The 24,612-nt window shown below is 40.0% G+C and overlaps 2 protein-coding genes across 8 annotated transcripts in view; both read left to right on the plus strand.

The window, feature by feature from the left end:
- Positions 1–2,797, plus strand: part of tiam1a (TIAM Rac1 associated GEF 1a) — a 57,088-nt gene extending 54,291 nt beyond the window's left edge. For all 6 annotated transcript variants that reach the window (XM_039777505.1, XM_039777506.1, XM_039777507.1 and 3 more), the window contains 3 exons: positions 792–879; positions 1,007–1,179; positions 1,303–2,797. In XM_039777505.1, the coding sequence (XP_039633439.1) occupies positions 792–879; positions 1,007–1,179; positions 1,303–1,973 (932 nt within the window). In that variant the 3' untranslated portion in view covers positions 1,974–2,797. The remainder of the gene's footprint in view (positions 1–791; positions 880–1,006; positions 1,180–1,302) is intronic.
- A 2,812-nt stretch (positions 2,798–5,609) lies between these two features.
- grik1a (glutamate receptor, ionotropic, kainate 1a) overlaps positions 5,610–24,612 on the plus strand; it is a 29,433-nt gene continuing 10,430 nt past the window's right edge. Inside the window, exons 1-13 of one of the 2 annotated variants that reach the window (XM_039777511.1) lie at positions 5,611–6,075; positions 12,836–13,003; positions 14,078–14,335; positions 15,332–15,513; positions 16,269–16,322; positions 16,409–16,579; positions 16,920–17,063; positions 18,111–18,218; positions 18,470–18,514; positions 21,233–21,349; positions 21,822–22,025; positions 22,948–23,171; positions 23,868–23,986. In XM_039777511.1, coding sequence (XP_039633445.1) covers positions 5,994–6,075; positions 12,836–13,003; positions 14,078–14,335; positions 15,332–15,513; positions 16,269–16,322; positions 16,409–16,579; positions 16,920–17,063; positions 18,111–18,218; positions 18,470–18,514; positions 21,233–21,349; positions 21,822–22,025; positions 22,948–23,171; positions 23,868–23,986 — 1,876 coding nt within the window. In that variant the 5' untranslated portion in view covers positions 5,611–5,993. Of the gene's footprint in view, positions 6,076–12,835; positions 13,004–14,077; positions 14,336–15,331; positions 15,514–16,268; positions 16,323–16,408; positions 16,580–16,919; positions 17,064–18,110; positions 18,219–18,469; positions 18,515–21,232; positions 21,350–21,821; positions 22,026–22,947; positions 23,172–23,867; positions 23,987–24,612 lie in introns of both variants that reach the window. The other variant, XM_039777512.1, reaches the window with a different exon arrangement.

Genomic DNA, 24,612 nt, shown 5'->3' on the forward strand with positions numbered 1-24,612 from the left:
GAATTTAAATGTTTAGACAAAGCTTTTTGAGGCGCCATGTGGAGACTTTAATTTGTCTTGCCAGGGAAGCATAGATCTCATAATCGTTATTATCAGTCAGCCAGATGTCTCCATAATGAAAGTCTGTTCAGTGGGGAAACTTGAAGGGATTTTAGATTTTTTTTTTTTTTTGCACGTGCTACAGATTGTGCTTAATGAATGCATACTTGTATTACACATTATTCTCTGAGAATATGTGTCTTGAATCTGCACCAAAAGTCTTATTAATCAAAGTTAATATATAATCACAAGGGAGATGTTGGACTTTACAAACATTAGTGTTTTCGTTGTGCCTTAACTAGATTTTAGCTCCTTTCCCCAGTCATTTTGTGAGCCCAAATCATATTGTTCTTTAGGAATAAATGTATACTGCATTTTTATAGTGAGGTCATAGTAAAAGATAATTTGTATGTGAGGGCGTCTGTCATCCAAAACCACAAAGGTTGTTTCTGATGACTCAATAGTTTCTGACAGTGGCTGCAAAGGCTCTGACGTCCACTCAGTGTTGCTGCTTTTCTTTCCCACATAATAAATAAACTTTTGTAAACAAAATAAAATGGATACCTATTAAGTCTGCGTGCAATGTCCTAGATCAACCTTAAATGATCCTTCGGCAATTCAGCTCAAGTGTTATCGTTTATTTGCCTAATGGCCTAATTGTTAAGGGGAAAGAAATTGATGACGGAAATTAACTGAATGCTTTTCTAAATGTAGATCACATCTCTTTTCCCCTCTTCTCTCCCTCCTCTCAGACTCTGAGGGTACAGCGGTGTGCGAGATAGTTCACACAAGATCTGAATCTGAAGGACGACCAGAGAGAACCTTCCAGTTGTGCTGCAGGTATGATCTTGTTTCCAAAACTGTACAAATGTATTCAAAACATGTGACCTGAAGGTATGCAACATCGATCAAAAGACTCTTCTCTTGTATGTTATTTTTAAGTTCTTACGTTTTGTCCATTTTGCAGCTCTCCAGATAGTAAGAAGGACTTCCTGAAAGCAGTCCACTCTATCCTAAGGGAAAAACAGCGGCGGCAGCTTCTTAAAACCGAGTCTCTGCCACCCAACCAGCAGTACGTCCCATTTGGGGGCAAACGTCTGTGTGCCCTCAAAGGGGCGCGGCCCACCATGAACAGAGCAGGTGACAAATGCTTAAGTATAGCCTCCAGTTCACAGGACAAGAAGGGCCTACAATGTTTGTACATGACCTTAACAAGATAACATATGGTATCCTTTTAATTTTTATTTTTTTCTGTCTATTTAGCATCAGCTCCATCACGAACGCTGACCCGCAGGAAGCTGGTGAGGAACCGCTTCACCATCGACACCGACCTGGTTTTCCACGGCAACAACAACAACAGCAACGATTCAGACACCTCCCACCACTCTTCATCCCCTTCCTCCTCGTCACTGTCCAAGCATGCCCTTCCTCGATCCCACAAACCTCAAGGAGAGGACACAGACCGTTGGGTGGAGGAGCAGTTCGACCTGGGTTGCTACGAAGACCAGGGTGAGGGCATCGACATGGGGAAGGTGAAGGAGACGGACATTTTGAGCGACGACGACGAATACTGCAAGTCTGTCCGAGCCGCGTCGGCAGAACCAGACGACCTGGAGGGGAGGATGGGGGGTCTCGACCTCCAGGGCAGAGAGATGAGGAGCCACAACCTGAATGGACGAGTGGAGTCTGGCAGTGAGATCATGCTGAGTGGGATGCAGGAGGAGGAAGTTGATCGAATGAAGCATGGTGATGATCCAGGCTCGGTGGACTCTTTTACCTCCTGTGGTGTCTCTCTGTCCCGGTGTGTGACCCCGACTCTAAAGCTTGCCCCCTTAAAGCAGTGTGCTGTGGAGGGGGCCACAAACAAGGACCATGATGCCATCTGGGTGCGGCGGGACGACTTTGCTAACGGGTGCAACAGTAATGTCTTCTGATTGGGAATTATAGAAAACCAGATGAAGAAATGAGACACATGGTGGTTTCTGCCACTTTTACATATTGTAGGAGTGCAAGAAAATAGGGGAGAGATACAAGCTTTAAATATGTAGAATTTGGAGGTATTCATGTATAGAAGGTATTAAACCTTAGCCAGTCCTCCCTGTGTCACTACACAACCCTCTTCTTTCCACCTCACCTGCATCTCCCTTGTTCTGACAATCCTAAAATATTGAAACACCAAGCAAGTAAGGAAAAATGAAATATACTCAGATTCTCATCCCGAACTGCTTAAACGTCAACCCGAAAGAATACACGGTCCTCACTGTTTTGGACATACACCCAGGCATTACACACACCTGTGGAATTGTATGTGAACGTATGAACAAGGACAGCACTGCATGTGCACGCAAGTAAACAAGCAAGTGTGTGTATGAACACTGTAAGTGCATAAATTACACAGGAGCACAGACACAGTGACTCTTGGCAGCTACTGTACCGTGCACACGTTGTACTGAAGAGACGTCATCACTGAACTGTGATCTTCTGGCCAAAAATGTCTATTTTTTAACACGGGAATATGGGTGTTATATTTTTCTGACTCAGAAACTGTGTTTGTATTTTAACACTCAAGGGCTGTGTGTTACTGAAATTATCTTCAGGGGCTTTTGGCTTAACGACTGCTGTGTAAAATATGGTGAGATCCAACTAGCTTTATTGTGCTTTTTAATTGTTTTAACTTAATATCAGCTGCACATTGGTGTATAGTCAGGAGTACAATACAGTGCCGTTAACCTCTTGTATGAAAACGCTTTGAAGCTCACTTTTATCTCCTACCATATCCTTTTTAAAAGACAGTCTACCTATTCTTTATTTAATTATTGCCTTTTTACTGTATTTTGTAATGTTTACACCACACTCAGCTGCCCAGTGTTATTAAGGTGGTTTGTAATAACAAACCACCTTTTGTGTGTTTGGTGCCAGAAACGGTCTCAAGAGAGCCAACACTTTTGTCCTTCACGTGAATGTCCAGTCTATAATTTTGTTGCTCAAATATAATGCCATTGTTATTTTGGTAACTGATAGATTTCATCAAGGTCATTAATTTACTGGATCCTTTTTTGCCCCAGAGGCCATGCTCTCTTCATGATCCACATCCCTGATAAATAGCATAGTAATTCCAACGTTCCTGTTTTACTTGAATTTTCTTGGTTGTTTTTGAAAGGAGATATTCTACAGAGCCATGCTAGTGACTGTACGGTAATTTCAAGGAGAGGAGCGATCATGTAGTTGACCAATTCAGACATCATATTCTCTCTCTTTTTTTTTTTTTTTTTTTTTTTTTTTTTTTTTTTTTTTTTTTTTTTTTTTTTTTTTTTTTTTTTTTTTTTTTTTTTTTTTTTTTTTTTTTTTTCTCTCTCTCTCTCTCTCTCTCCCCAGCTTCTTTGACCTTTTGTCTTGTCAAGCAGCATCACAACCACAGAGAAGCTGGCTGAGACAGACTTCACATCCATGACATTTGACATCAATCCTTACTACATATTTCCACTTCACCCCTCCTGCATTTCTTCCCATATCCACCAGGCTGTGCTATTTTACTATCTGCCATCACAACAACACGCTGATTGCTGAGCTAAACACTGTCATGCGCACCTTAATGGATGTATTGAACATGCACTTAATACCCAACTGCGAAGGGGAAAATCTGCAAACTACTCTAATTCAGAGTGTGAAGGGAGGGAAATATTACACTTTGGATGTTCTTATTATTGTCTTTTTATTATGATGCTAGTTTCTTAGATTTTAGCTTTCTGAGTGATGATGCCCAGTAGGGATGTTCAGACTGTGAGGTACAATCACCTGGCCTTGGTGGCAAATCCTGTGAGAACCCCTTGACTCCTCCCTTTTGTAAAACTGTGTTCGTACATAAAACTGTGGAGTATTATCATTAAGTTTAAAATAAATTTTCTAAATTTAGTTTTGTGTAGAAGTGCTAATTTTGTCATTTTGCACATGTGAGTCAAACGGCTGCTTTCCTCTTCTACAACACTGATGCAAAGCTTAGAGTGTTTTCATTAACATCACAACCGCCTCATTGAGGTTACTGGAAGACCACATTCAGTTGATATCACATAAAAATCATTGAGGCCAGATGCTTTTGAAGATTCAATTGCAGTCTAAAATTGTGTTGAATTTAAAGTATTGCAAAATATGAAACAAATGATCCGATCAGTTTTGATGGATAACTGAATAAATATTCTGAAAGTGTACAAGCAGGTACAGCTTTAAAAGGAAGTGGAGGCTTGATTTAGTAAAACTGTGGCATGGTATGAAGTAAAAGCCATTCCATATAAATGTCAAAGTAAAATGGACACAAATATACACAATAAAGACAAAAAAATTAAATTCACAGAACCAGCGTGGACCAAGAAAAGAATTTCTGGTGTCCATAACATGTTTTAAAATGTATTCTTTAATTCAATATGAACTAGTCCTATTTGTGCATCTCTAGCAGACATTTTACAAGCATGGTATTTACCAGAGAGACAATTCTGCTCTATATTCATATCAGGTGAGTTTTCTGCCCAAGGACTCCTTCTGGAGAGGCTGGATGGTCATTTTCTGAGTTAATTAAGTTTGTCTATAGGCTGTTTGTCAGAGGTCCAGGTAGAAGTTGGTAGTTTTTTTTTTTTGTTTGTTTTTCAGATCACGTTGGCTCTCAGTTTTGAGAGAATTCAAAACATTGTGATAAACAAAATGTCAGTTCTGACGTAATGCAGACTTTGCTTGAGGAGAGCAAGACTTTGAGATGGCTGGCACCTGGAATCTTTTGCCTTTTTCAAATGTCACCATATCACACAGCAGTCCAGAGTTAAACTACAGAAATCCAGAAGAGAATAGATGTTGCCTAGCCACGTATTGTTTGCTACTCCTATAACAAAACATGGTAAGAATGATGAAAATACGAATACTGTCAGGTGGAGGGTGGGTGTTAGACCACATCAGGTGACTGTTTCCACATTTTGTATATTTAAAATACATCCCCATGTCCTGTAGTTGTAATTTGAGAATGGGAAGGCATCCGGTGACCCAGTCAGATAAAGACTGTGCTTGTCTGCAGTGAGAGATAATCTTGCATCTGCCCTGTAACCTGAAGATTATTCTCTCATCAGGACCGGTGGAGAGAACTGCTGCCAATCCATCTGCTCCTTAATCCAAATCAAATGCAGCCAAACTATCCAGAGATAACCAGAATTAGACCATGGGGACATTCAGTGTAAAAGATTGTCTATCAAGTTTGAAAAAACAAATCCCTATTATTTGGGGAAATACTGAATACAAAAATATTACTTGATTTAATGTATTTCCAAATTGATGGCCACCATTCTTGCTTCAAACGGTGCAAATCTCTATTCTCTGTGGGGTAAAACAAAGTCAAAATAGAGGGATTGAATATGCATTATGGACAGCTGTCGCCTAACCTAAGTATCTGTAGGCCATATGAGCCTACACTAGTCATAAACTACACATCACTTCTGTGGACAGTGGAGTAACAAAAACACTTGATTGGACGCCATGAAGTACCAGAACCAGGTATAGGTACTTAAATGTTTTTATTTTATTTTGAAAAATCGTACCGGAAATCAAATACATTTCGGCTGTCTTGACACTGATCTGCGCGTTCTCTGCCTGCATCTCCTGTCGCCTCGGAGGCGCACTGACTAGTGAGCAAAAGTGGACGTGCTTACTCTGGTTCACTGTTTCTTCGCAGCCAGTCGTTTTCAGATTCAGAAGATGTGACTTGTTGGATTGAATTTGTACAGAAAAGTTGGATTAACGTGACTAGTGGTCATCAGTGTTCGTCTATTTGGTGCGACGGTGTGATGCAGAGTGGAAAGGATCGAATTGGGAATAAAACTTGAGTTACGCGCTGGCACATCAGGTGTTTCAGCGCCTGGATATAGGCCGTTTCTTTCTGTCATGGTGTCAATACACGCGGTTAGTTCGCCTGGAGCACGATGGAGGAAAGAAAGAGACTTTTCTTCTATCTTTTCTTCGCAGCACAGCTCTGTCTGAGCTCAACACAAGTCCTCAGAATCGGTAAGCGCAACAGCTGTTTACGCACGGTGTTGTTGGCGAGTTGAACCAAGAGTAGCACTGTATGCTGTATGAATTGTCCCATTTTCTGTTAGAGATAGGATAACATCTGTCACTACATCTGATTGCAAGTCTGTGTCAAATACAGTTTTTGTTTATAGATTTCTTTTTTCTCCCTCATCCTATATGGTATGTGGTATTTTGTGCCCTGTATCACATGAAATTGATTATGGGATTACTTGTTCTTCATAGTATCTACACTCTGACAACCTTATTCACCACTGGTTAATTGCAGCTATATGTTAACACCTATCAAATTAAATTAATATGCACAAAGCAAAGGTCGTTGCAATAGTCAGACATTAATTTGAAATCAAATTAGACCTGAAATGTACAGTATGAAGGATCCACCTTAGCTGATAATTAACACACTCCTCTTTATCATTCATGTCTGGCTGGTAACATCATTTTGTCAAAAAGTCTTCAAAAATGCATTGACAAAAGGGAAAGTTTTATTATGATACTAAAATTCTGACTGAACTTTGTGACTGACTGAAGGGTTTGTTCGAAGCTCATGCAATAATTATCTTCTGAATCATTTAAATTTCGATCTGACTAGTGCTTCTTGACACACACACACACACACACACACACACACACACACACACACACACACACACACACACACACACACACACACACACACACACACAGCTGAAAGCAATCGATTATTGATTCTTCCCTGTATACTCCTCTGGCCACCAGACACTCCTGTTGGGGCATTTTCATTCAAATCATGTCCCCCAGCAACTGATCTTCACCAACAGCTGAAACCTATCCATCACTGAGATGGATGTAATGAAGCCAGCAAGGCGTGCAATCATCCTCAGCCCTGCTGTCATAGGCCGTTTAGTGGAGTCAAGAGGAGTAAGAGAACTTCACCTAGACTTGATTAGACAGGAGGAGGCTGGTGAGCTGTGGCCTGTGTTCATTATCTAAGCGTCCCTTTTTCAGGCTTTGAATCTCACCCTAGTCAAAACTGTAATATGTGGACAAAATTGACCAAATAAATTGAGAATTGGTGTCACTGGCACCTGTTCCTAAATTGGAGAGGTATAAATATCTGATCCAGGTTCTGATAAATTGATAATCTTCTCTTCTCCCTCATTGAAAAATTCAGAATGAATATGAAAATGTTTCAGAAGTTTAACTGCTGGACACAAGATGTTCCCTACTTCACTGACTTTCTAAATGTCTGTGCACTGGATGATTCTCCACATCTCACTTGTGTAAGTTGCATATTGGACCACGATTGACTTCCAAAGGTGTTAGACTCAGATTTAAGACAAGCACAGGGAAACTTTCCCCCTTCAGCAGATGAATGGAAAAACAGCCTTCTAGTGTCAAATTCTGCACATACATAATTCTACGCATCATTCAACCAAAAGATTTTTTAACATAAGCCCTTAACTGTATATCTGCTTTTCCTGATTCAAAAAGTATTAATGTTGCTGTTGTGTTAATGGCTTGCATAACAGAGCCCAACCAATACTTGATTTTATGGCTCATACTGTCACTGATATTGTTATATAACCGGTACATTATTTATATTTGTTCCTTAGCATACATGTGTAACATAAGCAAACAAAATGTGACTCAGACATGTATGAGCAAGATGTTTTAAAGTTGAAAAATAAATCTTGTCAGTGCTCTTTTTTTTGTGGCACTGTACATTAAAAAATATCTGGGAATTTCTGTATTGCAATGTCTTATCTGTGAGGAGCTAAAATCATATGTGTTTTTGCAGGCTGTTCTCATTGGTTTTTGTAAAGTGGTACTTGTTTCTAGCCAGAATATAAGAATGCCATTATAGGCTGTATATCATGATAACATCTTGGTGTATGCTCGCCCATGAGTTAGATCTCTTTTTAGCATGGGCAGCATTTGTTCATCTGGTCCACAGTTGCACATGCAGAGGGTTTCTGATCTGGAGTTTAGCTCTGGGTCACACATTTATATTCAGGACCATTAAAGACCAATTAGTTCAGCTTTGATGGTTCAGCTCAGACCTCCTTTACCAACACAAAACTCTAAAATGCTTAGTGTGTGTGTGTGTGTGTGTGTGTGTGTGTGTGTGTGTGTGTGTGTGTGTGTGTGTGTGTGTGTGTGTGTGTGTGTGTGTGTGTGTGTGTGTGTGTGTGTGTGTGTGTGTGTGTGTGTGTGTGTGTGTGTGTGAGACATTGCATAAGTTTGGCTCAAGGTGTTGCTTTTTATTAAATCAAAGTTGAGTTGGAGCTGTAACCTACATTTATAAAAGGGTGCCCGCTTAAATTTATTCATTAGTTATTTTCTCTCCAAATCTAGCCATTAGGAAAACAAATGAATCTCTCCTCAGCCAAATTGCCAGAGTTTCGGAAACTTGGGCTCACTTCTGTCAAAGATACGGTATATACACAGAGACTGTGGAGTTGGCTACCTAATTACCGTGGTAGTTAATCATGCTGCCAGAAACCCAGGACTTTTGGTTGGGAGAAAGGAGAGGGAGCTGTAGTTTGTCAAGGTATTGCATTGATTACATTGATATCAATTTGTACATATTGATGCTGAGGCTCTTCTTGTGACGTGCAGATTGAGTTCAGGATGGGGAGCGAAATAGAGATCCATGCCTCCTTTTCTTTGTCTGATTTAGTGCCATAAAACAATGATTTTGGAACCTGCGGAAGACTAAACCTAAAAGGAATCTGCGTTTCTTTTGCCAGCATGATTGCAATTGCATCACATACTGTACTGCATTCATGGTAAAAACCTACAGTGAATAGTTCCTTGACTAGACCCTTTTATAGCGAATAGCTGTAGCATTGTCATTGATTTCTGGACCAGAAGCATCATATGTTCTAGATTTTGTATAACATTCTTCTTCTTGTACATCACTCTCACTTATTCAAGTGCACACTGATAGTGATGTAGGTCTTGTTGACTTGTGCCCTTGCAGTTATTTTCAGTTTTCTGTCTGTCTCTTATTTTTTCTTTCTCCCCTCTGACATCCCTGATTGCATTTTTGTCTTGTTTGCCCATTTCTGCGGTTCCCTTGATTTGTTGTCAGGAACAAAATGTTTCCCCTGTGTTTTCTCAGCCAGCGTGCAGTGAAATGTCAGTCATTTAGTTTGACACCTGAGACCGTTTCTTTCTGCCGTCCCAGATGTGTTTCCTGCTGCCTGCAGCTGAAGTGCACGACATTCCCTGTTTTCAGAGAGACACAGATGCCAGTAGTTCCTGTCAGCTAAAAGGAGAACTCTCTTGTCCAGCTCAGTGATCTCCCAGAGCTGTTAGAAAGATCCACATTTCTTCTACCTCAGGTATTGAGAGGCGGTTTGATGTGGAACTGCCCTCCACTGAAATGTAGTGCTAAATAAAAGATGACTCAACTACAGCATGCTTTTTGGTGATCACCATCTGGAGGTCAAACACAAGAAGAAGAAATTATTAATTAGCTTTTTTTCTTCCTCTAAAACTTAGTCCACTCTCTTTTGTTGAAAGTGTGAAAATTCAGTGGAACAGAACTTCCGACGTCATGTTCCTCAGGTTCGCAAAGTTGTTAAAAAATGTTGTACAAAAAATGTCAAACCATTTAATAAATGCCATAAAACATTGTTAAATAACACAAATCCTACACAAACATTATTCACCATTAAGGCAAATGGAAAAATAAAACTTTATGTTTACACTTGTGCTCAATTTGGCCACAATGAGCCGTTCTGTGTTTAAATAGCCTCAGTGCATCTTGCGTGCTTATATTTTATGCAGATAAAATCTACCTGCAAACACACATTAAAAGGCATTTACGGAGTCCAGTGGATCTTCCTGAAACTTTTAACGCCCATTTGGGCTGTTTTATAGACCAGATGGATGCGTGTTCCTGAGGCAAATTATTCCTCATTATTTTGGGAGTGGAATGAATGCTTTTAGTGCTCAGAGGTACATTAATTCAATTAGATGGAAAAAAAACACCTTGTCAGGCAGACAAATTCCTCATTTGTCTGTTGTAGGGTACCATATTCACATTTTTACGCATCGGTTTCTTCCAGTTACAGCTATGTACCTGGTAATCGCAGTAATTGCTGAAGAAATTAAATTTTTATGTTAATGGCCAAATGGTTCTTGATTATAATTAATAATTGGCTTGCATTTACAAGGACTTATTTGTGACATATTTTGAGTGTGTATCTGTTTTTGAATGTGGGTAATGTATGTATGTGTGCGTGTACATTGTGTCAATGCATGAAAATCTGTGGCAGTTTGCAAACAAATTCATATTCCTCATGCATGCAGTGAAAACCAATCAAAGCTTTACAGATACAGTAAGTCATTTTAGGGAGTGACATGTATCAGCTATTGATCATGATTGCCAACTTAGCCACTAGCCAAATCAGGTTGGTCATTTTATATTGTGTCCAAGATGTGCAGTGTGTGCAGTACTGCTAAGCTCGACACGGCAAATGGGCTCCTCAGGCAATACTACATGTATAGTACTTGACCAGCAGTTAACAAGCGTACAAAGTCCTAGTATGTTTCTCCACTGCCTGCCATATTATAGGGTCTTGTTAAATGAGCAACAATTAACCAGGTTAAATGATCATTGACTGCCCAATGATTCAGGATATCTCAAACGACTCCCCTGGTCCTTTATCACTGCCACTGTTTGTGAAAATGAGAAACTTTAGTTCAAAGGGCCTTTGTTGGGCCAAAAACCAAAAGCTGGCATGGTGAAAGATAATCATTTAATTATTGAGACCTGAAGCTTCCCTAAACAAAGGTATCATTTTTTATCAATGCCAAAACTCAGGTATGTACCATATCAGAATTAGTAATAAAAGATGTGATACCAGCCCTACATCTCAGCCACAGTGTACTATGGACGCGCAAAACACCACATAGTTGTTACAAATTTATGCCAACACACTTTTTTCACCTACCTACCTATCCTTAAGATGTTGCTTGGCCTGGCCCAAGCAACATGCTCAAGGATAATGGAAACACCCCATACATGCACAATCATTACACAAAACCATACACTATATTGTGAGCAATATTATGATTTTTTTGCTCACTATAATGCAGCAGAGGAAAGACAGGAAGCATTGTATTAGAACTGAAGAAATAATATGAACAAATAGACCAAATTGTTTATGATTAAATTCAGTCTGAGCAAACATCTGCTGAATCAGCGAGCTTGCTGTTTAATACTAAGGAAACTATCCTGAAAGATGTTACTACAAGCCTGATAATTACTTGTCCAATGTTTTTTTCTTGTGTTGGTTTGTGTCTTGAGTGACTTGACTCATCTTTCAAAAGCCGTTTTGAACCTCCATGAGAAGCTCTTAAAGCCTTTTTGTTTCCTGCCCTTTCACACTGCGGTAGCAATTACGTTACTTCCATTTCATCTTGCCTTTGAGTCCACACTTCGCATATTCTGCACCCGGATGACAGCATGTTGATAAGGAGTTTTGGGGCAATTTCAGAAGTCAGCATTGTTATTTCAAAGCCTGCTGAAAACTGGCCCATGCAGCGAGTTCTGTGTGGCCTTGGGTCCCTGTATTGTAAGTCAGAACAGTTGAAAAGCAGCTCTGTATGATATTCTCCCTACTTTGAGAAATAAACTGTTAAGAATATGCCTCTGAGAAAAATTATGATGCTTTATCTTTGAGCACTTAATATCGATATTCATTTCCATGCTTCTGTAGGAATTCCAAATTAATTCTCTGCTCGTAGAATATTGAAGCTGGAGGCATTGAAACTGCAAATATCTTTTGTTGTGGACATAACGTATTTATGGATTTGTTTATGGCTGGGAGATTTGGTTTGCATAAAAATAACTATTTGAAATGACCCTCATTAAATCAGGCTGCAGAGAACATTTGGTATGACTTTAGATTGTACAGACTGTCAAGCTGCTGTTTGTATAACAAATTTGAATGTTGCACACCTCGTCTGGCTTACAGTGGACTTATACATCTGTTTTTGTGTATCCTTTCCATCTCTGGCTTCTGCAAATGGGATGAAGACTCGTTTCCATTTTTAGTAAGGCGCTAAGTGAGAAGGAGGGTCATTTTTCCATTAGTCTATATCTTTCAAGTTCCACTTCAGGCATTGCTCCGGTGCTGCAGGAAATTCCGCCGGATGCATGTATTTTCCGTTTCCTTCCGCTTTCTTTGTGTTGGAATTTCAGTGGATTTATGAGGACTATGGTTTACTGCTCCTCAGATCTCTGCAGGGTAAATTGAGACAGCTAGCTAGACTATCTGTCCAATCTGACTTTACTCTCGCACAACTATTTTGCAGCGGCTCTGTGCGGAGTTTAGCACCGCCCATTCAGATTGGTTTAAAGAAATGCCATTAAACCAGAGCACGTTTTCCTACCATCCCTGAATGCTATGTGGAGTAGCCAGACCCTCCTGCAGTGCCCTTGGAGGAGGGTTTGGCAAAGCGAGACTATTTTCCCATAGACTTCTATAGAAACTGACTTATTTTTGCAAACGGGGAAGTCGCCCCCTGATGGAAATTAGATAGAATGCAAGTTTAAGGCTGTAGCTGGTTCTGTGATGTTGTTTTGCTTTGTTACATTTGTGGGTGGGTTTTGAAAGGCGTTTTAACCATTTAACCAAAGGTGGCAGAATTTCTCAACCCATACAGGCTCACAGAATCCATCAATTGAATATCTGTTGTCGCAGTGACAGTGTATTTGTCTTTTGTCCTCCATGTGCAGGTGGTATTTTTGAGACCCGGGAGAGTGAGTTAGTGAGTACGGATGAGCTGGCGTTCAAGTTTGCTGTAAATAACATAAACCGCAACAAGACCCTGATTCCCAACACTACTCTCACCTACGACATTCAGAGGATCAACCTCTTTGATGGCTTTGAGGCTTCGAGGAGAGGTAGGAAATGATTATAGGAGGTAGATATGTTAAGCTTAAGGGCTTTCCTGTTATTACTGTAAGTGATGACAACATAATCACCTAAATCATTCATGTTTCTTTTGTGTATAGCAAGAGCTCTGGAAACATAGAGGCTCTAGCTTTAAAGGGATTCTTTGGTTTAAGTTTTTTTTTTTTTTTTTTTTTTTTACTATTTTCTAATCTTATCCAGAGTGGGACAAATTATTTTTGATGTCTCTGCATGCAGTTTGAATTAGAGATGGTCCGATACCACTTTTTTGCTTCCCGATACCGATTCCGATACCTGAACTTGCGTATCGGCCGATACCGAGTACCGATCCGATACCAGTGAGTCATATATTTCATTATGTTTTAACATCTGTATACTACTATCTCTGTATGGATGTGATATGATTTCTTTCTTTGTTGTCGGTCTGGCTCAGATTAAACTCTTTGTGAAACATGAACAAACGCAAACAAGGAATGCCCCAGAACTTTCTTTTATAGTTATAATGAAAAAGAACATAAATAAACTACTTTAACGTAGATTTTCTTTAGGGCTTCATTACGTGGTATCGGATCGGTGCATAAACTCCAGTACTTCCCGATACCGATACCCGCGTTTTACGAAACGTGTCCAGACCGATACCGATACTGGTATCGGTATCGGAACATCTCTAGTTTGAATGCACGTTGAATCAATAAGATTACCATAACCTAGCTTAATTAGTGGATAGGTAGGGTAATGCACCTGCAGTTCTCCAAACATGAATGTATTTATTTATTTATAAAGTTTCTAATTCCATGAGCAAAATATGAAACCCTCAACTTTGGAAAATATGTATTTTTTTTTTCTACATATGAGAGCACCTAATGACTCACAGTAACATAAGGTCATTGTAATACTTTGGGTAAAAAGAAAATATAGTTCAGTTCTCCGAAACCAAACCGTCCATTTAAAAAACATTCTTAACTTGTTTCCACAGAAAATGAACCTAGTTTGTAATGGACTTTGTTTGAGAAACAACCTGTAACAACAACCATCTGACTTTGTGTTGTTTTTTTTACTGCCAGTGTGTGACCAGCTAGCGCTCGGGGTGGTCGCGGTGTTTGGCCCTTCTCACAGCTCCTCGGTCAGTGCTGTTCAGTCCATCTGCAACGCTCTAGAGGTCCCTCACATTCAGACCCGCTGGAAACACCCGTCAGTGGACAACAAAGACACTTTCTTCATCAACCTATATCCAGAGTACACCGCCATTGCCAGGGCCATCCTGGACGTGGTCACTTTCTTCAAATGGCGGAAGCTGACGGTGGTCTATGAGGACAGCACGGGTAGGGCTTATTGCCATCACTTTCAAAACTGATTCACAGATATACTTCAAGAAGTCATTAGATTCTGCCATGCATGAAAAGGGACATAATGGAAGGTAAACCCATCTGATTTAGTCTGCCTTTTATGTGGAAATATAAGCGAATTTGCAGAAGCAAAGTAGTATCCGCAGGATAGAGGGGTGATATAAACTTTTTCTGAATATCTATAATAATAAATAAATAAGATAATTGCTAATTATTGTATTTTCCAGCCCATTACTGCATATCAACTGTAACATTGTGTGACATTTGAAGTAAAGAATTAGGATTGGGAGAAGAGGTCAAAAGTGCTGGCTTGTGTTTTCTGGACCGTACAATACATTCATATGTCAAGGTTATAATTACTCACAAAATGCAATTCTACTGTCAACCGCGGCCACCTTCCTGGTCCTGGCTAGTAAACCCAATCTGTGATAGGGCACGAGTGCCTCATATCAAACAGCTGCCAGTACTCTTGCCCTCTGTCTTCACACAGAGAGCCAAACCACAACACTGTTGGCCTCAAATCCAGCAGTGTCCCATATAGAGTGCCTGCTCAGGACGTAGAAAATATGAAATGTCTCTGGTAAAATGTCATAGTTTATAGATTTTCTTTCTTACCTTTATTTTCAATCAGAAATGTTTTTTCCTGAAATGTCATGCAGACACACACCTGCATAATTATACACTTTGTTCACACACACTGCCAAGATACAGGAATGGAGGGTATGTGTACAGGCTATTGCCTTTGATGGGTTTAAAAACAAAGTAGAAGAATCTGAGAAGAAGATGCAAGAAGTTAAGCAGGACATTGGGCAATGGGGTGATGCACTGAATAGGGATCACACCCCTCGGTTAAAGAATAGGGGTCCAAGTTCCCATGACAACAAGCATGTGCTGTGCTGACGTGTCCTTGACCCTGGCCTACAATTGTTTAAGAGGGGATAAATTTAACGTCTACTTTGGTATTTATTGTAGGTCTGATGCGGATGCAGGAGTTGATCAAGGCTCCGGCAAAGTTCAACCTGAAGATCAAGATCCGCCAGCTGACCCCAGGTAACCAAGATGCCCGCCCGCTGCTTAAGGAACTGAAGAAAGACAAGGAATTTTTTATACTCTTTGACTGCTCCTATCGCATGGCTTCAGAGCTACTCAAGCAGGTTTGTACAGGGAATGATCTAAATGTCTTTACATTATTTTGTTCGACAGATTTTACAACACATGTAGACTATTTCCTTTGGGAGCAACACCTTATTACCTTGTTTACTGAGGCTTATATTTGAATGATTGCCATTAAAGGATATGATAATGAAAAGGATGAAATGGCACTTCCCTTATAATAGTCAGACTTTTAAATGGTCCACAAGAATTTCCCATCACATGAAATATGTTCCTCTTTAGCTAATTTAACACAGATAGTGAAGTGCGGTAGCTGATGATTTATGAAATTAACAGACATGCTGACAAACGTATTTGTGGCTATCCTTGCATCAGTTCCAGCACGACTGATGGACTGAACGGTGAACAGTCTTATATCCATTTCTTGTTTCTTGTTTTTATCAATATTGCCAATCATTGACGATTTCAGAGGTTCAAACTTTAATTAACTCTTTTTTTATTATGCTGCACATTGTTTCATTTATAACTAAGGTGAAGTGAAATTCATGAATGTTTTTGTTCTTTGTCTTATTTACGTATACACTCCATTTTGAATGTCATGAAATCAAGTAAACTCAAACAAATAAATGTGTAACATATTTCATGCACCACGCAAAAGAGAAATGACCAGCCACATTTTTTTGTTATTGATATGTGACGCTGTAGCTGTAGCACTGGAGAACTCATCATATTTGAAATAAGCAATGTGGCCTGGCATTTTGTTTTTATTACTTTATTTCTTCTTCTCATTTTGCAGCTTTCATCAATGGGAATGATGACCGAGTACTACCATTTCTTCTTCACGACTTTGGTGAGTTAAAAAACTGTATGAATAAAGTTGTTTTATGGGAGATAGCAGACAGAGTAAAACCAAGCTCATCGCCTGTGTGCTTGCAGGATCTGTTCGCCTTGGACTTGGAGCCCTACCGCTACAGCGGGGTCAACATGACCGGCTTCAGACTGCTGAACGTAGATGACCCATGGGTAGCCTCCACGATGGACAAATGGGCCATGGAAAGGCTGCAGGGTCCCAAACAAGAGAGTGGCCTGATGGACGGAATCATGACTGTGAGCCCCGTACTGTTATTTTACATTTCAGAGCACTAACAATACAAACTGAAAAGCCAATGATACACATTTGCATGCTGTGTGCACTTTCCATACAATAAGCACCTGCTGACCTGTAACTCTTTGCAGGAGCAGTATTTCAGCATGATACAAATGTTAAAGCTGTAGTCCTTAGTTGTATTGTATTTCATCATTATATCTATATTATAATGGCTCAATTTGCCCGGACTACATTTTATCTTCAAGACATGCTTTCTCGGTTCCTTACTTTAATTTTACAGCTCATGGTAAGTTGTGTACTACACATGAAAACATCTTCCTCTGACTGCCTCCTCCGCAGACAGACGCAGCCTTGATGTATGATGCAGTGTTCATGGTTGCTGTTGCCTCGCAGCGGGCCACTCAGATGACCGTCAGCTCCCTGCAGTGTCACCGCCACAAACCCTGGCGCTTCGGACCTCGCTTCATGAACCTCTTCAAAGAGGTCGGTGTCAGATAAGGCCTTGGATCACAGAGAACTAAAAACCATGTTACATCAGCAGCGTGACTTAAGATACCTCTGTTGCTTTTAGCTTGACCACCATGCATTTGTAATGATGTTTTTCAGTGTGTTTTTAAAAGGGCTTCATGAGCACAAGATCCTTCAGATTCCCTACGTAATAACTCTGTTGCAAGCATTGGAACTCGCCAAAACTGGATGTCAGATAATTTTTCTGTGATACGTTACTTTTTAGGTCCCTTCTGACAGGCCATGCATTGCTTCTAAAAGTACACAACATATAACTATACGGTATTTATGTACTTATAAGTTGAAAGCATGTGGTTTAGCCCGACTGTCAGACTGGATGCCTACAGATAGATATGAGGCCTTTGATGCATGAGTGTTTTGATCTCTTAAGTCTTAAATCCAGCAGAGGACCGTTCCCCGCCATGCAGAGGGAACATTCTCCTTCAATCCCCTCACTCATAGTTTCCTCTTTATGCCCTCCATCCTCCTTTTCTCTCTCTCCTTTTTCTTTGCATCTTAATGTCTCTCTTCTCATCAGCTTGTTTTCGTTTTGTTCGCCACTACCCATCCTTTGAAGCATCTGTCCTTGTGTGCTATTCATCACTAGATAAGAGCTTGTTTGAAAAATTTCTCACACAGAACTTAATTAAAAAACATTTCTGACAAGAGAGTGCAGAATGGGGACACAGCTTTCATTTCAATGGCTGAAATTAAATCCTGGGCACTATAACCTGCATGTTTTCTCTCCCCTTTAGCGATCTCAGAGCACAATAGTCAAGTGTGTTACTGTGGACAAAATTAACTGAATAGAATTTTAATGCACATCATTTCATGACCGAAAACACAAAGAATAAGTTAACCCTGGATATTAAATGATATGAATAAACTGCAGAAAATGTATTCTCCGATTCAGAATACAATACCTTACCTCCCCTCCTGGGAGTCTGCTGCAGAGCTCCAATAAGGACTCTGACGCCATTTGAGACTACCACTTCTCTCTCCCTCTGCATCTCTTCTCTTTAGGCACAGTGGGATGGACTGACAGGGCACATTGTTCTTAATAAGACAGATGGCCTGAGGAGAGACTTTGATTTGGACATCATCAGCCTCAAAGAGGACGGCACTGCCAGGGTGAGCACAGGGGCCTAAAACAGCCAATTACACCACTCTCATGCTGCTTCCACCTTGCTGATTCATTCCATTAAGGCATGTGTGTGTATGAAAGGGAGAGAGAGAGCGGTGCTGTAGAGTTTCCCATAATCCATCCACACATTTATTTTTTAGTTTGAATTTGTCCGGTCATGAATATTAATGCTGCAACAACTGATTATTTCTTCCCACACTGTCTGTGCTTCATGTTGCCCTCTTCACATTTTCAAAAGGGTATTGTGGAAGGCGGAAGTCGCCTCACGAAAAGGTGGATCAAGGTTTGTACCAGTGCCACGTTTTGTTCAAGCCTTTGTTGTTCGCCCCACTTCCTACCTCTTTTCTCACTCTGTATGCCACGCACCTACCTGCTCCTTGCCTTGTCAACCCGGTTTCTCTTTACTGGTTTTGTGCAATGCTCTGTATTTGACATTTCAGTTTTCCCCGTGTTTGGGTCAAGGCATTGCTCTGACACTTGCAAAATGTTATCAACAGTTGTAGAAAAAAATATCTACCTTTTATGTTTACGTAGACATACCCGTACCTCCATAAGAAGTCCTGTTATTTCACTTGGCGTAATAAGGGAATTTATCCTACCGATCCTTTACTTTTGCAGAGACATGTCATTCCACTACTTATAATGTGCTTCGCTATTAGACTGTCTTCATACTTTCATGGAAATCATACACACTAGCAGTACTTAATTGCAGCCAAGAGGGATCCAGCTGGCAGAGGAGACTTCCTGCAAGAGGAGCAGATTGAGACCAGTGCACAAGTTGAATGGTCACCCCAATGCGGTTGTTAAAGATTGTGTATCAAATCAACCTTGTTTTTATGAAATCATTCTTTCGATGCCAAATTAAATTAGCTTTGTCCTAAAGTCTTCATTTAGTCTCACAAAATATACTGTTAACACTAAAGTGCAAATTAAATATTCTTTACTTTACTACCTCTACTTATTAATATATATATATATATATATATATATATATATATATATACACATACATATACATATACATACACATATATATATATATCCCCTCAAACTCATAGTTTACTGTCAGAAGTTCTTCCTCTCAGTCTTTCTCAGACAGACAGGTATGGAGGCAGCAGCTGTCAAGGTGCAGAAGCAGTGATTTATACTGTAATTTTAATTCAATTCGGTACCTTTAGCCCTCAAAGCCTCCCCTCAGAGGAAATACCACAACATGGTAAACACATCCCATAAAACGCTTGACTTTATGTACATGAAAAATGAATTATCAGTCCGTTGCAGTCGTCTTAGTTCTTGGGCACTGGAGTGTTAAATACACTCTGAAGAGGATGATGGGACTAAACAAATTGAGAGTCTCCCAGGAAATAAAATATTTTCTTTTAAAGTTGTTGACTTTCTGGAAATAAGTTGTTGTTTTTTTCCCCCTCTCAGCTTTCTTGGCCTGGCTTAGTATGTCTCCTATCCGTGGTAACGGTTTTCCAGTCTGATTTGGTTCTGGATGGAGATGAGCTTTAGGATTCATAGATCACATTTTACTCCCAGCGTATGAGAGAGAATTTCTGTCCGTTTTTTATTGCACACTTTGTTGTTGGGAGCTGCTCTGGTACGCGTGATACATTTGTGAGGCTACACAGTAAATCCTTGATTTAGAGGTTTAAAAGATGATGACTGTATGCTGTGCAGTTGTCCTAGGGTATATTTTAGTGATTTCATTGGCTTGGTCAGATTACTTTATTACTTAAACTGACTAATTGTGTAGTTGATATTTCACAGAGGATAATGTTTTCCAAAATAACATGAGCTAGATTACGTGAAACCTCACAATCTGAGACGAAAACACCTTCCACACTTCCCCAAAAATATTGTTCTCACTCGGCCCATTTATCTTTAAGATTAAGGACAATACAATTAAATTAAATCCAACCCCATTGTGTTCCTCATCTGTAGTGTCCAGAGATAAGAAGATTTATGGACTCCCGCGCTGAGTGGACCCTTGCGAAAGTGCCACGCTGTAGATATAGAGTGCTTTTAGCAAGGTTGTACGTGAGCACATTTTCTGTCTGACTGGGTGAACAGAATCAAATACAACGTAATGGGGAGTGAAAAGCATTTTATCTGTTCCAACAGGTAATCCCACATAACCCTTTCTGAAAAATAAATTTTGAAAAATAAGACTGTTCCCTTCTGTAGTGCTCAGTTTAATAAGATGTACTGATTCATTCACTACTACTCGTCCTCTTACGCAGTGAATGCCATTGTTTCTGACTAAAAATACCCAAAAGCATTACTTTTTGTTCACAGACTTAATTTTAAGGTCGAAAGCTTCAGCTCTATTAACAATGAAGCTTGGTCATTTAATGCACTTAACTTTATTGCATCAACGTCAGGAGCCCGCTTGACCTTTGATCAACTCTTAACCAGTGAGGGGATTTAGAAGGGTCAAAACCCAGATGCCAGATGCCAGTTTCTAATCTGATAACTGTCTGGATTATACCGCCTGGTACGATGAACTGGACACAAGTTACTGTGACAGTATGGAGGGCAGACACCATGTCTTCCTCTATCCCCCTCGTCTGATCCTGGCATTCATCATTCGTACCATCCTTGCTGGTGTGATATCCAAATCCTCACCATCATATTTAAGTAGGGGTGCAACTAGTCTATATCCACAACGCTGAAAATGAGCCAGGAGTGTCAGGTCTTTTAACCTCTACTTTCAAATTATTCTGTTCGACGATTCAGAAAAATTCTTAATATGCAATGTATCTGAGCAGTTACTAGTTTCCTGTTAAGACTTAGAGACTAAATCGGGCTTTGTATTATTGGTGTCGGCCTATAATAAGAATAATCAATCCACTTCTTTCCTTTAACACAGCAACGAGTGTCTGTAATCATTAATTATCCAGATACAGCCTAGGGAAGTCAATATCTATACACTTGTCTTCCTTAGTACCTTTTTCTGATCAAAGAAAAAAAATGCCTTTTCCATTTGCTTTTTCAGATTGCTGTGTGGAACTCCTACAGGGGTATGAACCTGACCGAGAAGTCCAGCCGAGACAAGAATAACAATGTGACAGACTCTCTGGCTAACAGGACTCTTATTGTCACCACAATACTGGTGAGGAGGAAGGTTAAACAGAGGACAGCATAGGGAGAAGGAGAGGAGTGCATGGTATGTGTAGAGCGCAGATAGGGGGACAATAAAGGAAAATACAATGAGAAGGGAAAGGGAAGAGAGGGGTGTGAAGGAGAGGAAAATTTAACTGGATAGTTTGAATTTGTATTATTATTAGTTATGCTCACAGGCCATACATGTACACAGAGAAAATGTATCCTAAAAGAAAAATATATTTAAGTAGGTTCTTAGTCTTCAAAGTCATAGAATATTCAGACCCATTTATTTAAACACAACTGGATTTGCTGTTTGGACATTTTGCCACTCATCTACGGATTGTCAGCTCTGAGACGTGATGAAGTGGTGAACCCCGACTTGAGTTCCCTTTTACTTAGGACTTAGCATAGAAATGATTGAATCTGAATTAGGAAATGCTTGAAAAAAGTGAAATACAGCGATTTCTTTTGCTGTACAGGAAAATCCATATGTGATGCAGAAAAAGTCCGACAAGGAGCTGATTGGAAATGATCGTTTTGAGGGTTACTGTCTGGACCTTTTGAAAGAGCTCTCCAACATTTTGGGTTTCACGTATGAAGTCAGACTGGTGGCTGATGGAAAATACGGAGCCCAGAATGACAAGGGAGAGTGGAACGGGATGGTGCGGGAGCTGATAGACCACGTGAGTTAACAGCAGTCAGACTACAGGAGTTTCTGTTTACAGGGATATTAATTGGCCGGGAGGTATTTTGGAGCGACATTTGGGCATAACCCTGGTTTTTCTTCATGAAGGTGGCCACCATGATAACCTATTCTCAGTGGTAGAAAAAGTATTTAGATACATAAGTAGAAGTACCAGTACCACAATGGAAACTAGCTTTTTTTGTGAAATATTTGATAGATAAATCTCTCTCTCTTTGGTGGAAATGCTAACAACTCATATGCATCTGGACTCTTGGCTTGTAGAGGTCACAAGCCAAAAAGGTTGGGGACCACTGGTTTAACAATGTATTGTATTTTATAAGCTTATTATATGTTTTTATAATGTAAAATCCTAATCCGAAAAGTATGCAGTAACTCTAGCTGTCAATAAATTGTAGTGGAGCAGAAGTATAAAGTAGCATAAAATGAAAATACCTAAGTAAAGTACAAGTACCCCAGACCTTGCGTAAATCTACTGAGTTACTTTTCCTCATGACTAATCTGCTCCAGACCAGGTGAAGTTTGGGTTGCTGTATCAAAAATGAATTAAAGGTCCACCGCTTCATGAATCTGCTCTGCACCTATAGGGTCGTAATGTGTAGTGCATAATTAATCACAGATGGTAACAAAGCCTGTTTGAAAGGTGATGTGTTTACAGTCCAGAAAATCACGTTGCTGTCTTCGATAATATCAATAGGAGGTACAGTATTGTATAATCAATGGACTTAGCCTCTGGCTATATAAACAGGTTGACCATGGTCATAAATTATGAATAAATTTTACATGAATAGAATATTTATGAATATTTATGAATAGAAATAAATACCGGAAGAAGCCATATGTAACTTTGAGCAGAACTCGTTCTCCCTGTAGTATCTTACTTTGTCTTCTGGCTTTTCAAGGTTGCAGACCTTGCTGTGGCCCCCTTGACCATCACATACGTTCGAGAGAAAGTTATCGACTTCTCCAAGCCCTTCATGACCTTAGGTATCAGCATCCTCTACCGAAAACCTAATGGCACCAATCCGGGCGTGTTTTCCTTTCTTAATCCCCTGTCTCCGGACATCTGGATGTACGTGCTGCTAGCCTGCACAGGAGTTAGCTGTGTGCTCTTTGTGATTGCCAGGTAAGAGGGTGGATAGATGCTTGGGATAATAAGATGATGTATGATGGGATATAAAAATAGAAGTGTTGCTGAATGTATATTGTCGTATATATAGGCTAGATGGGGACTGCTTACTGAGCTGTCCAGAGCCAGGGTCAGCGTTACCACAAGCTCTTTTGTTAATCATGCGAAAGTGCAACGGACAACAAAACTGTGAGATGGTGCCAGCACTGAGCATTGAGTCATGGCTCTTGTATCAAATTCACACGACATGAATCACAAATAGTCTGGAATAATTAGCATGGCTGTACTTCAGGAAATTTCTAATCTTCCATTGCTATTCTAAAATAACCAAACGTGATTTAGCTGCCGGTCAACTGCCAGATTGGCTTTCATTGTGCAAAGTAATTGCGAGCTTGCACATCAGCTCCCTCTCAGGTAGTGTGTAAAATCCCCTTCCAGCGGGTTGCACCTAGCAATCCTAACTGAGATACATTTTTGTAAAAATCAAAATGCAAATCAATGTGGACCATGTAGATTGTGATGTAGATAAACTGAAAAGTGAAGTGTGTTGTCAGTGTGCCCCCCCCCCCTCCCCTTGCAGACTAGCTACATTACATAGAGGAGGTTTTTCTTGTTTAGATTTTCCATCTTTTCTTCTAATATTGGAATTTCATCCTCATATCTTTTTCTCTCTGTTCTTTTATTGTCTTGCAGGTTTACTCCGTACGAGTGGTACAACCCACATCCATGTAACCCGTCCTCGACTCTAATACAGAACAATTTCACTTTACTCAACAGTTTCTGGTTTGGTGTCGGAGCTCTCATGCGGCAAGGTATTTTGGGTCAAAGTTAAAGCAATCATTATCAATATGTTTTATACTAACAATGGATTGTTTACCTGTATGTGAAAGGGGTTGCTCCTAAAAAGTCCTCCAACATTGTTTGTCCATGCCCTCTACAGTAGAAGCGTTTTCTGATTGTCCCTTGAAAATTTTGCTGCTGTTCTTCTTGGGAGGACAGTTTCAGCTGCTCCTAGTGACGATCACGTAACTTTATAGCGTTGTTTAGCTCATTTCGGTATTCAGGCCCACAACTTCACTATTTTTATTTATTGGTTCACTCTCACCGCTCTCACCAGTGTTGGTTTTGATCGCAGTAGGCAGCTGTTTTTAGCTACAAATCTTTGACATAACCCACTGTACGCTACCTTACCCAGCACCAAACAGCAGTGGAGCATTTAGCAGCTAACATAACAGGTATTTCCCTTAAAAGTTAAAGTAGAGACCATATCTGAGCTAAAGGAGATTAAATATTGGACTTAAATTTGTCAGATGGTCAGAAACACTAACAAAATTAATTATTGCAGGTTTAGAGGTTTACTAATAGCAAAGAGTGCAACTGCAATACTGTAGAGCTGTCGAGAGAACTCCCTGTACAGCAGTAAAGACTGTACTGACAC

The sequence above is a fragment of the Perca fluviatilis genome, chromosome 16 (assembly GCF_010015445.1).
Source record: "Perca fluviatilis chromosome 16, GENO_Pfluv_1.0, whole genome shotgun sequence".
Lineage (NCBI taxonomy): Eukaryota > Metazoa > Chordata > Actinopteri > Perciformes > Percidae > Perca > Perca fluviatilis.